This window comes from Coturnix japonica, chromosome 1 (assembly GCF_054131305.1).
Source record: "Coturnix japonica strain WE chromosome 1, WE-NBRP24, whole genome shotgun sequence".
Classification (NCBI taxonomy): domain Eukaryota; kingdom Metazoa; phylum Chordata; class Aves; order Galliformes; family Phasianidae; genus Coturnix; species Coturnix japonica.
Window position 1 is genome coordinate 83,847,010 of NC_140663.1, and position 14,290 is coordinate 83,861,299.

Here is a 14,290-nt window from a genome sequence, read left to right on the forward strand (position 1 = left end):
TGCATAGCACAAAACCCTCAGCACAGAACTCTTTCATGGATCAAAACATTCAACTACTTGCAATCCTCAGCCACTGAAAAAAACATTAAAATAGAGGACTGGAAATGCTTTACAATGGTGGTATTGATTCAGGTATGCTCAAAACTTGGATCCAATGTTCACAATTAACAGCCTAGTCCAAATAAGCTCTTGTGTGTCACCAGTAAAAAGTAACTGATATTTCAGAAACCTCACTGAATAGTGTCATTTTATCTATAATAAGGACTTTTTTTTCCAGTATAACAAATGCTAAGTTTTTGTTTACTAAAGGCTCTTTTAATCAGTCTCTCCTTGTTTCTACCACCATTCCTATTATACAGAAGGAACACTATGCAATTAATTACCTGCACTTTCAAGGGTCAGAGTAACAGCCTGTAACAAAGTCCATCTTTGACTATGTTTGAAAGTCACAGCTCATTTGAAAACAAGGCAACACATAAATAAAAAACCAAAAACAAATCAAAACACAGTAGTGGCCTCTATAAAAAGATGTGCTCACATAGAATACTGTATAAAAGTGTAAAGATATCTCTAAGCACAGGAAGAAGAATTCTAATATAAACTGAAGTATGTTAAACTAATAACCGAGTATTTGAACAGGCAACCCTTAAGAGTCACTTTGGAAGTATTTTCTACCACCCTGGATGAAATCCTAGTAGACTTACTAAGCGTGTTCTCCATGTAAGCCAACATTCTAAAAAACCCTCATCCTTACCATTGGGAAAGTACAGTTTGCCAGTCAATGATGAGCTCTGAAGTAAAAGCAGAGAAAAACTACACAACAATATCCTACCATCAGTCAAAAAGAACACACTCAAATCATTTTATCAACTACATAATGATTAAAAAACCCAGAACGCTGAATGAATCTCAAGTACAGACAGAATATATGGGAACATGCCTTTGAATGCAATTTGGGCTTCCCTTCCACCATAGACATTTTCTAAGTAGGAATTCAACTGCTCCTGATAGCACACATCTCAATATTTTGCATTCATCTAGAGGAAAGCACTCTAAGACTGAATAACATCTCACAAAGAACAGCCATACTTGAAGTTTAAAAGCAGAGTCCTGCACACCCAACAAGTGCATACAAGAATAGTCCAGATTTGTCTTTGAACCACAGTTTCAAGAAATTTATAGCTTTATCAAACATAAAGTCACAACAATCCTGGGAGCTGTTTAAATAAATACATTTTCCAAGCAAGATAAGGCACTGCGCTAAATAAAATTACAGTCCTGTATCAACCAATATAACAAAACAAAGGCTAAATCAAACCGACAACCACAAGAGGAAAAAAAAAAAAAAAAAAAGGATTTAAAACAAAATTAAAAAGCTTCCACAAGATTCTTCAGGACAGCTGTATCTGTCTCCACATACTGACAACCTATGAAAATTAGGCTGCCTTTTTTGTGTAAAGAAGCCAACAACAGAAGCCTATAGGTTCAGCAAATCCAGATGCTGGCATTCCTCCCTAAGTCCCATATAGCCTGATCTACTAGGAAAATTGTAATTTACGTGACAAGTGTTGAATGTTCCATACAGCAAAATGGCAATTCTGAGCTCTTTTAATAGGGTATAAAAGCTTCAGTAGGTCAATTATACCACAACAACTGTGCTACAGCAGACCTCAAGCATTCAAGGTCAGCCAATTAGCTACAGTATTTTAAAGTTTTAACTCGGTGCCGAGGAAGTGAAAGAAATTAGGACATTTGTTTTCACACTTCAACTGCTAGCAGATAAAAAAAAAAGCTACCAAAAATACTGCTCATGCTTCTCTTCACCTAGGGATGTCCCATTTTTTACTTCAGAGTACATCTGAAGATCAGCTTTGATTCCCTAAATGCAGAAGCAGCAGAACAGAGGGATCACAGCAGAAAGCCGAATATCATCCTACACACAGGTACCTGAAACAACTTCTTATAAGGAAAAACACAAACAAAAAAAAATCACAGACCACACCTGACAGAAACATATGTGCTTAATAAGTACCATCATTACACATTTCTAGTCAATATGTAAGAGCTCAGAAGATCAGAACACAGTGCTGAATATCTTTCAACATCATTTTTGTTTTCATCACAAGGTACTGACAAATTTCAAGATCTTGGCAAATGATGGGCTAACACTATTCTTCATCAAAAAAATTAAATTTGACATTGCATTTCATTTACACCCAATAACTTTATTTTTAATCACTTTAGACAGTCACAAGTCCCGAGAAAGAGGCATTTAAAGTTCCTCCCAATAGGTTTCACTCTGATGTAGTCTACAGCACAGTGCAATTAAATGAGCGCCACAGTAAGAATCATAGAATCATAGAATCACAGGCATTGGAAGGAACACACAAGAGAAGCTGTGTTTGTACCTGTTTGAGTCACCTTTGTTCTGAAATGGATCTTCTCTTACCTGATGAAGGTGCCCAAGAAAGGCCTGGGCCTGGGCTGTAGAGATTGGTCCTCCAACAGGCACAGGCTGCTTTTGAAAGTCCAGGCCATTTGTTTGTGTGCCTAGAGGAAGAGAGATGACGGCTATTAGCTATGATTTTAACTGAAAGAAAAGATGACTTAAGACGGCATAACTCTCAATACAATGTAATAGAAAAACACTCCAAAGGGTAACATGATATCTTTTTCTTCTTTTTCATTGAGATGGATAAAAAAGGTTCTGTCAGTTCCAGGCTTTGTTGATTTAGATTTTGTCAACTGAAAGAAAATATTAAGCTAATTTAGTTAAATTCTGTCACCTTACCTATCATGTGTATACTACTACCCCATCATTCTCAAACCACGGCAGAGAAACAAATGACTGCAAGCTCCACTCAGTAATTGAATACAACCTTGAAGCCCAGGAAGCGACAAGAATAAAGTTCGTATATACCCATCTCTCATTACAGGTAGGAAAAGTAATACTTGAGGAAAACAAAAGTGCTGTATATGTTGTCTCTAATCAAAAGAGAAAACTGTAGTCTGGAAGTGCACTCTCCAAATTTGCATGGCTACTTTTGCAGAGCTTCCATAACAGAACTGTTTGCTGTTGCTCTCATCCACTTTCATATAAATACAACCTGGTAGTTTTCCTGTATCTTTGTTGTCATCGTCCTGAAGAGCTTAAAAGACACAAAAATCCACAAAATACCTGCAAATAATCTGAACGTGTGAGAGAGAACTCAACCTCTCTTCCCCCCCCCCCCCCCTCCCCCCTTTAAACTGTCAAGTAATTTCCTATTGCCACAAAATGCTAACCACAGACTTGAAAAATTATTCCATGAGTAGATAAAGTGTTAAGGACAACCAGTTTTGTATATGGCATATTACTACCTACTGTGGCTAAGGACAATAAGGAAGACACTGATTTTGTCAGGCTGCAGGGAATGTCTTGAACAGATTATGCCATCTTAAAAACTATGTCTACAATGAAGAACAAATAACTTTAAACTTACAAGTTTATATCTTCACAATAGATTTTGTCGATGCTTATGAATAAGTGTTTAATTCATAATTCTGAACTCCTTCCATGATCAAGAAGATTACAAATACACTACCCAATATCTAATATCAATAATTTTATACTGCTATTTTCACCTACAAAAAAAGCTTACATAGATAAGATTATCAAAAACTATGTCTTTGTTCAACTTAACACAGATGCAAGCTTTCCAGCACCAATGCAAGTCATACTTAAGGTGGGCACGTGATGTGGGTGTTTTGTTGTTTGTTTGTTTGTTTTTGCTGGAGGTGGTGTGAGGGAAGAAATGGTCAACTCTATTTTTACTTCTATGCTTTGAGCCAGGGTTTGCATACTTACATCTTTCACAACCAAAGATCCACAGACACTTTTAATACTCAAATTTTAAACTATGTAGAATGATTTTGCTCAATGAGTCCAAAGTTCCAATACAAAGTGCATGGAAGGACTACCACCAGTCTGTACTAATCCTGAATGAATGTGACTGGTTGCATTACACCAAACAGAGGTAGGTAAGATGACCTGCTGGGAAGAGCTAGAAGAGTCCTATCTGTTTCCATTCTTTTGAGTAAAATGCAGAATTGTCTCAGTACAGAAGTCTAAAGGGAGTGGGAAGATGATTGGGTAAACATAAAATTAAACCCTGACAAACAAATACTATAATCCAAAGAAAATCTACAACCTCCTTATTCAAGCAGACATTTTTAATCAGGTATTTTCAATCCTGCTGAGGAACCTCCAAGTAGGAAGGGGGGGAAGAAAAACCTACTGTAAGGCAGGTATCCCTGCCTCCAAATAGAAACTTTCAAGGGTCAAAAAAAATTATCCTTTTCAGAGAGGATCAGCTGTTAACCTCACCTTACATAAACAGTTGAAATAGTTCTTGTTGGCTGTCTTCCAAAAAGAACCTCAAATCATGATGCTGTATTAAAAAAAACACTGATATACATGTGCATATAGACACACTGGTTAGTGCTTCTGCTAAGTCTGATATGGAGGATTGAAACAAGCCTCCTACAGCTGACAGTTCTGAGCTAAGCAAGTTCTAAGATTGAGCCTAAAATCTTCATTGATTTCAAATATTCATGACTATCACAGCGGCAGTTTAGAATGGTATCAAGAGAATATAACATTTCCCTTAAATCAGCTCTTAAAGGACTACAGCTCCTTCTCCCCATGCCATCCAAATCTCAACTTTAAGCAAAAACCGGTTTACTCTGTTCTACTTGCATCTTAAGCTTTCTTTGGTATCTGGAAGGCCCATTCCCCTTTGGATGCAGCCTTAGTTTTGGAAAGAACGCTGCCAATGTTTCTCACATTTATCACAGGATGCCTACATCTTCTGAAGAACAGCAGGGAAAATGAACTTTGAGTTGAGAGGTTCACAGGTTTTGCTCTTAAGGTGCTCAGAAGGATGCAACAGCACTCCTATGGAATCCAAGAAATCTCATAAAGAGACTGGAAAATGGAGCTATCTGAATCAAAAGGTCACTAATTGTAAGAACACGAAAGGACCAGAGTGCTGCTTTTGCTCAAGGTAAGAGCTAAATGCAAGAAAAAAATTAAGAACAACAACATAACAGCAGATTTTAACACATATTTATGTCATTCTCATCTCCATCACATGTCTTCATAACTGCTAGAACTGATCTAATAACTCACCAACATCAAAGAGGTGGGAGTGGGAAGTCTCAGTCTTCCACCTCCCTTATGTTCTTGCATACAGGCATGTTGTCACTGTTCTGTTCCTTCTGATAGTTCATGGGCACAGAAGCAAGTGAGTTCATGTTGCTAATGGAGTAGAAAATCCTTTACATTAACTGTTCCCTTTCCTGTAAGACCAAGTTAATTCATCCTACTGAACCAACAGAAAAAACTAACTTTGGCTTAGGGTCTGACAAGCAGCAGACAGAAAGCAGGAGAGGGCAGAGAGGTGACGGCAAGGAGAAAAGCCTCCCCCACTCCAGCAAGTTGTTAGATCACATCAGGCATTAAGATGTAGTTCCACCCTTACAACCCAAGTCCAGTGCAACTTAAGCATCTCCAAATTCTGGCATAAACTCAGCTATGTGGTTAATTACTTCAGAGAACTGGTTTGGATGAAGACTAATAGTAAGTGCAGTCACTTTTCAGCCAAATCAGATCTCTGAACTGTCTCATTTAAGGCCACCCCAGGGAGCGGAACAGAACATAAAGTACCACATCAGTCTGAGTTTGAATCAGTGTTTACTGTTTTCCAATCACACTTCCTAAGGATAAACACAGGGCCAAATGGAGCAGGAAGGAGGAACATGCTGAGAAACAGCAGTCAGGAGAACACGCTTCAAGATATTAAGACCACAACCATCAGAATTTATTCTGGGCCTTGCAAACGGTTCAAGAAAGCAAGATGAGTGACGGACTACAGCTCTGGAGAGATGCAGAATAGGGTGCGAGAAAGTTCTTATGAAAGGAAGACAAACAGTGAGGAGGAATATTTCAAAACCAACTTGAGCACACATCTGCAATGTGCTCTTGAAAACATCCTGCAGCACTGACAATACATTTCCCCATCTATCCTGTGATAGATGCCTAGTACCCAGGAATTGGTGTTTCCTTGTCTATGTCATTAAATAAAAACTTTAGTAGTTATATTTGCCCAGAATTCTCACAGTTAAAAAGAAAATCAGAAACATTTTGCGGTCCCTTTCCCATAGATTCTCTTACGTAAACTGGAAATTCAATCTCAGAAAATGAAGCAATGCAAGTAAGAATATCTAGAATCCTTCTTTCAAATATTTTTTTTGCTATTATATCAATGTACGTCCTAAAACTACAGCTTTCACAGACATTAACCTTGGCTTTCATACTACTGCATTAACAGCTTTTAAGAACACTCATTAAACAAGGAAAAAAAAAGAACTGTTCTGCATAGTTGTATGCTGTAACATACAGAAAGGAAACAGAAAAGGCTATCGGTATTTCTACATGGCAGGTTTTTACCCTTCTCTCTCTTCCTTCAGGTAGATACTAAATGACCTGTTCGTCCCCCTATGAAAGCTGGAAAAGAGTTGTGTAATTCTACGATACTGAAGAACAGTTCATCAATTCACCCTCTTGTGAAAACATCTGGCCAACAACTCCTGCACTAACCAAAACTTTTACTGTTGTTTTTTATTCATCTGAAATACAATTTAATTTTTAAGGTGCTTAAGAGATGAGTCAAATTAGTACACAAAGTTAAAATCTGTTTCAATGTTTTATTGTGTCCAGTTTCAGGGAACTTTACTTTGTTCCTTAAATAGCATTAAAAGCACAAAATCTAGTTTGTTAACTTCCATGGAACTTAAATTCAGAACTTTTGATGTTAAGCCATCTTTACCAAACTGCATCAAACTAACTGCACTGAAAACAGGAATGACCCAAACATCCACTTTGGATCAGCAGACAGACAAGCAATGCTTACACAATAGAGTTAAATGATTTACAAACGTTACTGGGAAGAAGACAATTAATGAAAAGTTACGAGAATCAGCGCCCATAAAAATCTTTTTGCATTTAATATCAGAGCCTATGCTCCCTAGACAATCAATCAATGGCACTTCCAGTCCCTTACCATCCTATCTGACTTCTTTTCACTAAGTATATGTGGAGCCCAGAACCACAATTCAAACACACTGATCAAAAGTCTAAATCACATCCCATGACTACTCCTTTGAGGGCTTAACATTTGTCTGTTGACTAATGCAACTGATGCTTGAGCCCCAAAAGAATGTCACAAGTGTCAATCACTACCTCCAGTAGTTTATGGGCACTGTGTTTGAAAACAGAGCAATGATTACAGAACAAAGAGCTCTCAAAATTCCTAGATTGCTGTAGTGTTGATAAATAAAATAAAATAAATCAGGAAATAAATTTGAAATAATTGACCGGGAACATTTAAATTACAGAAGTGATATTTGCATAAGGTCTAAATGCCACTAAGAGTCAAGCTTTTGTTATAATGTTAGCATTATAATATATAAAAAAAAATAAACACTGTACTCTCATTTGTGATGAAAGCATCTATATGGAGCTTTACAAATCCATCCTTTCTTTATACCACGACCATCATCTTCACACTGATGAAGTACTTGCCCAGGGCAGCAAAACCAGAGTTGTGCTAAAGCAGACATTACACTTCTGTGATAATGGACTATCTCCAAATGAAGTATGCCCCCCTCTGAAAGAGTTCAGCTGAGGTAGAAGCTGCCAGCTGAAGATGTACTTCAGCGCATCAGGGATGGCTCCTGAGAAAGTGTACACTGAACTGTGGTCACACAAAGCAGCAAGTTGGAATTTTCTCAGATGTTTATACACATGCTCCAGATACAACAATTCAATTGAAAAAAAGATATTTCAAAGCATTTTCTTGATGTTGTCTACATCTCCAGTCTGTTCATTTGTTGAAATAAAGTTATAAGCCATGCTAAGAAGACTTAAATAATGTTTTTAATATATGTTACCGATATTTCCCCTATTACAAAATACAACAGAAAGTACAGAAACAGAGATGCCAGTATCCAGAAATACACCAGTAAGTGAGCTGATTTCCTTCTGACTGATACCATCTACGACAGAAAACATCCAGCCTCTCAGATCAGCATCACGAACATTCAGTCACTGTTAGCTCTACTAAAGCCTTGCTCAAAGAATGAGGAAACAGTAGAATAAAGTAAATTATAACACATTCCTTGTATCAGGAATGGTGTGGTGAACAGGACTAGGGAAGTCATCCTGCCCTGTACTTGGCATTGGTGAGGCCTCACCTCGAGTACTGTGTTCAGTTTTGGGCACTTCAGCACAGGAAAGACATGGAGGTACTGGAGCAGGTCCAGAGAAGGGCAACGAGGCTTGTGAAGGGCTTGGAGAAACAGCCCTACAAGGAGAGGCTAAGGAAGATGGGGCTGTTTAGTCTGGGGAAAAGGAGGCTGAGGGGAGACCTTATCACCCTCTTCCAGTACCTGAAAGGTGCTTACAGTGAGAGTGGGGCAGGTCTCTTCTCACTAGTGACAAGCAACAGGACAAGGGGAAATGGCCTCAAGTTGTACCAGGGCAAGTTTAGGTTAGATATTAGGAAATACTTCTCCACAGAAAGGGTAGTTAAGTACTGGAATAGGCTCCCCGGGGAGGTGGTGGTTGAGCCACCATCCTGAGATGTGTTTAAAAACTGTTTGGATGTGGTGCTCAGGGACATGATTTAGCAGAAGGTTGTTAGAGTTAGGGTACTATGGCTAGGCTGTGGTTGGACTTGATGATCTTCAAGGTCTTTTCCAACCTGGGTAATTCTGTGATTCTATAAATTTCAGAGCAACCCCAAAGTTGAAAGAACAACTCTTATTACTGAATAAAAATGAAGAAAACCGTTTTCCTTACATGAGGCAACTAAAAATTCCCTCAACACAAGTAGTTCCTTCTCATTTCTTCCCCCCAAATGTTTATGCAGAGCTCAGAGAGCATTCTGAGTTCAGTTAAACTATTTAATGCCTATTCAGAATAGTTGATTCTCATTTCCAAAACGAACCATAGGTTATCTGCAGAAAAGAATTAAGGCGTGAGACAGCATGACTGAGTTCTAGTGACTTAAACCTATAAAACTGGTTATAAATTGGTCTCATCTCAATGATGCGCAGAAGACGGTAGCTGTGACACAAAGCCTATTCTGTCCCAGTCAAACAAGTCTATTCTAACACATGAATACATTACAGAAAAGTCTGCTAACAGTTTGTGTTTTTTTTTAACGTTGAGAAATGATGATGCTTTCTTCCTTTGCCTTGTTCCTGAGAACAGTTGTAGCCTCGACTGAAGTCTGAAATGGAAACAAGATCAGCCAATGGCCCACATCTGCCAGAGAATATAGCAGCCTCAAAATAAATAACCGAGTTAGATATGTCAAGGATGCATTCTTCTGACAGGGAAGAATGAGATGACTTTATAGAGAGTGGCTAGCACCACAGGATTTTTCATCATATCAAAAGCATTGCAAACAAGAAGGAGGAATGGAGAATCTTATACTGGTAAGTGCATGAGTAGCGCCCTACATACAAATATGGCTAAGGACTTGGTTTTGGTACAGGGACATGGTGTTCTCAGGTCTCTAAAAACAGCAGATGTAGGAACAATCTCTGTCTTGAAATTCTACACGTGTTTTTTGGGAGTTCTCCTCCACAATGTATTTTGTTGTTGTTGCTGTTCCTGTAAACTGGCAAAAAATTTTTTTGCTTATCCATTTAATTCAATGATAAAAACACCTGTGCATCAATTAATCATTTCTTACCTGTGTTCCCATCTCCACTCTCCATTGATGGTTTACTGGTTTCTGACGGATTGTTCATTCTTGAGTCTGCATAAAAACAGAAAAAGATACAGTGATGAGCAACAACAACAACAAAAAAAGCTACATAAACCTAATTATATCTTCTTGTCCAAGAGATATACAGAACGTACTGAATTCAATATGTAATTTTCTCTAATTCAGCTTATTTTATAACACAAAGAATCATCAGAAGCAGAGCATAATATTGAGTTTTCTAGATAAATACAGTTTCAACATCTTGTATCTCATTGTTGACTGGTAAAAGCATAGTGCTGGGGAATAAAAACAGCATGCTGGAAGGCAAGGACAGGCAGAGCTTAGTTTTCAGTACAGCAAAATCGAGAAACAAAGGGAAAAAAAAATAAAAAGGAAGGAACAATTATGAAAAGATTCAAAAACATTAAGTCCGACCACCACCAAGGCCTATGTTCAGTCATTACATGTGAATAGATGCTATTTATCTAAAACAACAGTTTTATTTTACGGGAATGCCACTAATATTAAATTTAATATTTTCTATATATTCATGCAAAACTCTACAAATACGTAACATATTTCTCCTCCTCCTCCCAATAGATGAACCTACTGAATAACCTGCTCTGGATCTGAAAGCTTGTCAGGTGAATACTGCACAACACAGAACCTCTCCAGATGGCAGACAGAATACAGCTCCCTTATATAGGAAGCTATACAGATGCTCTGTGCACAGCTTCAGCTCTACAACTTATTACCTCCTCCTTCCTAGCTACCAGCCACATTAATGTGCCACATTAATGCAAACCAAAATTATATAAGAATCTCAAGACAGACTAATTCATAAAGTGAAGCACAAGCAAATTCTAAAGTACGTTCTTCCATTCCCATAACCTGTTAAACACAAGCTCAAGGAGCTCAAAACAAACATCAACTTCAGGAAATTTTCTTGCTAGAAGCTTAAAAGGTTACTTCTTTCATCAAAGCAATCATCTACAAAACACCAACGGGCTCAAGAGGAACACAATAACAGTATTAACTCCTGCATCTTCCCCAGGTATTTCCAAGAACGCCCAGCCTCTCCATTTCTCGACAGCCTAGAAGAGCTGGAGGTGTGAATATGGACCATGTGCTATCATCTGCTGCTTAGAGGAAAACTGTTCCTTGGAATATCAAAGCCAGGAGCAACAGCAGAGGAAGAATAAAAGTATGAATCAATGGAAGCAATGAGCACTTGGGCAGTGCTTGAAACAAAACAGGAGCTGCAATGGAACTTGTCTAGGTGTAATGGGTTGAAAGAGGGAGGAACTAGTTAGAAATGCAGCTTACAAGAGAGGAACAGTAAAAGTCATTAGGAAAACTCCAAAGCACAGTTAGAAAACACTAAGACATGTCAGTATTTTTAAAACTACTGTAATTTTCCATGTAAACAACTGCTGCAGTTGATCCAAGTGGGGCCTCGAAAACCCAGAGGGTGGTAACAAATGAATCTGCCCCATCAAGTTACTTCAACCTCTCCAAAGTATCAGCTCTTCATAGCAAGTTCCAACAGCCATGATTAAATATTGTAAACGTTAGCTAAGTATAAAAGATACCTGCATTGGCTTCAGACGTGAACCCTTATAAACATTTCTTTCAGCATGAAGGCAAACTCATTAAAATGCCTTTTGAAATGGGGAACAAGTGAGAACCATCCCAGCTGAACACTTCGGGCCCACATTTCAGCACAAGGCTGACATCCTGCTCTGATTTTCACCACCACTGCTTCAAGGTACAGCCCAGAGCACGGCTTCACTAAGGCTGTAGGAACAGAACCTACAACTTCTCAGCTTCTTTTTTTTTTTTCTCTTTTTTTTGGCCATTTTCCACATTTGGATAGCAACACTTAATGCTCTACAAACTGAGAAGAGTCTCCCACAGACTACACAGGAAATAGGCTGTTTTGATGTGCCGCACACTGCTGGTGGGTCTGCATGAAAAACAATCTGTGTTTGTTTTAATGTAGTAGTTGCATGCACCTTAAATGAGTATACTGGGGGTGTTAACAGCACATTTGTTTGAAGCAATTACAGGCAACCTTTGTTTGATAAACATCACTAATCTGCTCCTTCACTCGCAGCTGGCTACTGAAATGTGCTTGGCTTCAGAAAACACTGGGCAGGAGACTTCTATTTGGACACAGACACGAAGAGTGCTTGTCCAACAGCAACATGAGCAAGATGGGCTCCAAAGCCAACATACCTTGCCATGAAAGCAGACTAACTTACAGAGCTAGTGGATGTAGGATATACTTCTTAGGCTCAGAGCAGGATAGCCTGAGCTCACAATAGCATTGACCACTGAGTGGAAGTTACAGTCTAACAGATCACCCCTGAACAACACAGGATCCATTTGCTCGAGGACTTCAGGAAGCTCTTCTCAAGAGAAAAAACAAAGGGACTCCTGGGCTACTTGACTGCAGAATCTGAAGTATTAGAGCCAGCAGGCACGATACCACATTGGCATCAAGCTGCACCTAGGGGCAGGGCGGCAGCTGTCCTACACACAACACTGCAAGCACCGCTACCCAACTTCTTGCACAACAAGCACAACTGTTCAGGACAAAAGCAGAACTCTTGTCATAAAGCAAGAGGTGACTACTTCTGTTGGAGTACTGTAAAATAAACTTCTTTTTTTTTTTAAAAAAAAAAAAAGGTTTGCAGTGTTCACTAATACTAGACAGATAAATTAAGTTTACTCAAGTAGCAACAGTGTGTCCACCTGACAAATATTTCATTGCAAGGATTGACCCCGAGAGACCTCAAATGTCATCACTGTGAAAAAATCAGCAAGTTGGGTGCCAAAACATCTTTCTAGCACTGCTTGTATTTGAACGAAGGATGGCATCCATTATTTCACCAGCTGACTATTTCTTGCTCAATCTGTGGGCCTTCTGCATGTAAAGCATCACGAACAATGCAGCTATTTCCATTGCAAATGGTATGACACACACATCTGAAGCACAAAACTGCCACCAGCAAAACAGACGTTATCTGCAGGGTAGTAAGCCTACAGATCCACTATGTCACACACACACTCACACACACACACAGAGTTTATACATACTCATAAGACTTCTGCTTCAGATTTAAAGGAATAAACAAATGAAGTGAGCTAAAAAAAAGTCCTGACGCCCTCATCCTTTTTCCTCCCTTCAGACTTTTGCTGTGTTTAAAATAAAGGCTCTGGGCTATAACTTCTGCCAACCTCATTGAGCAGCACACTCCGCAGGAGGAGGATCGAAAGCAGCAGGTGCGTGATTGAGATCCAGCTCTCGCAGGCGAACCCAGGCAGCACTGTGCCATGCTGGCAGTGCCGTGCCGCGCTCCCACAGCCCCTCAGCATGTCTCAGAAGGCACACAGAAGGAAGCAGCAGGCGTGGGAACAGTCTGCAGCATTAGAATCTATGCAGACCTAGCAAAACACTGCATCTTAACCAGTACCTCACTCACTGTTTCCTTTCACCTGAAGTGAAAGTACCTAATACTCCGACAGAACCAGCAAAAATGATTTGATGACACACATGGAAAAAAAACAAAGTTCAACATGAGTGTAAACATACCAAGAACTCCCTTGAAGGTTTAAAGTAGAAATTCATTTTCAGAAAACCTTTTTATGTTCATAAACGAATATTCAGGTGTCTGCATTAAAATTTACCATCCAAAGAAATACTCTTTAAGAAACAGATATAATGCATTTAAAAATAAAAATCAATATATTGAGCTCCAGGGAAAGAGCCTTGAAAATAAATAAAATCTCTTGCAAAAGTGGGATTATCAGTTTCTTGCAAGTAACTTAAAGCAAGATTTAGAAGAAATTATGGCATGCCTGTTCAGCAGTCCTGATGAAATCTCAGCTCAGGAAATACATTATTCCCAGTAACCTTAGGCACAGCTTGCAACGGTATCAATGGCAACCACTGTGGACTCCACCTTATTTTCTATTACGCACGACAAACCTTGCTATTACATTAAAAATACACAGACATAACATATATTCTGTTGGGGAATGGCTCGATACAGCCAGTAAATTCTTGGAGACTGCAACTCTCTTACTCATTTTCATGTTTTAACATTTGAAACATACAGACATGCAAGTCAAGTCTTAAGTCCCAGTGTTTATTAGAAGCTAAGTGCTTCTCACATTGAAATCCAAGAAGCATAAGGTCTGCATCACTATCGCCTAAGCTTAACAGCAAGCCTCCTCAGTGCAGAGGAAAAGAATTCTCCTGGAACGAGGGAAAGGGGAGAATAAAATTAAGTTATTTCTCCGGTATAGATACATACAATACATATATATCAGGCAGCTCCTCACTGCCGATGCACTGGTGAGCTTCAGCCTTACAAGCACCTTCTCTGCCTCTGCATATGTGATTAAGCCTCTATGCATAGTCAACCTCACACCCTCTATTTCCATATTAAACGCTTATAAGAAAG

The 14,290-nt window shown here is 38.9% G+C and overlaps 1 protein-coding gene across 34 annotated transcripts in view; it reads right to left on the bottom strand.

Annotated features, from left to right (window-relative positions):
• The window catches only part of POU2F1 (POU class 2 homeobox 1), a 116,734-nt gene that overhangs the window by 46,807 nt on the left and 55,637 nt on the right, over nucleotides 1-14,290 (bottom strand). For all 34 annotated transcript variants that reach the window (XM_032448265.2, XM_032448263.2, XM_085526816.1 and 31 more), the window contains 2 exons: nucleotides 9,804-9,869; nucleotides 2,450-2,550 (listed from right to left, as the gene is read on the bottom strand). In XM_032448265.2, coding sequence (XP_032304156.1) covers nucleotides 2,450-2,550; nucleotides 9,804-9,869 — 167 coding nt within the window. The remainder of the gene's footprint in view (nucleotides 1-2,449; nucleotides 2,551-9,803; nucleotides 9,870-14,290) is intronic.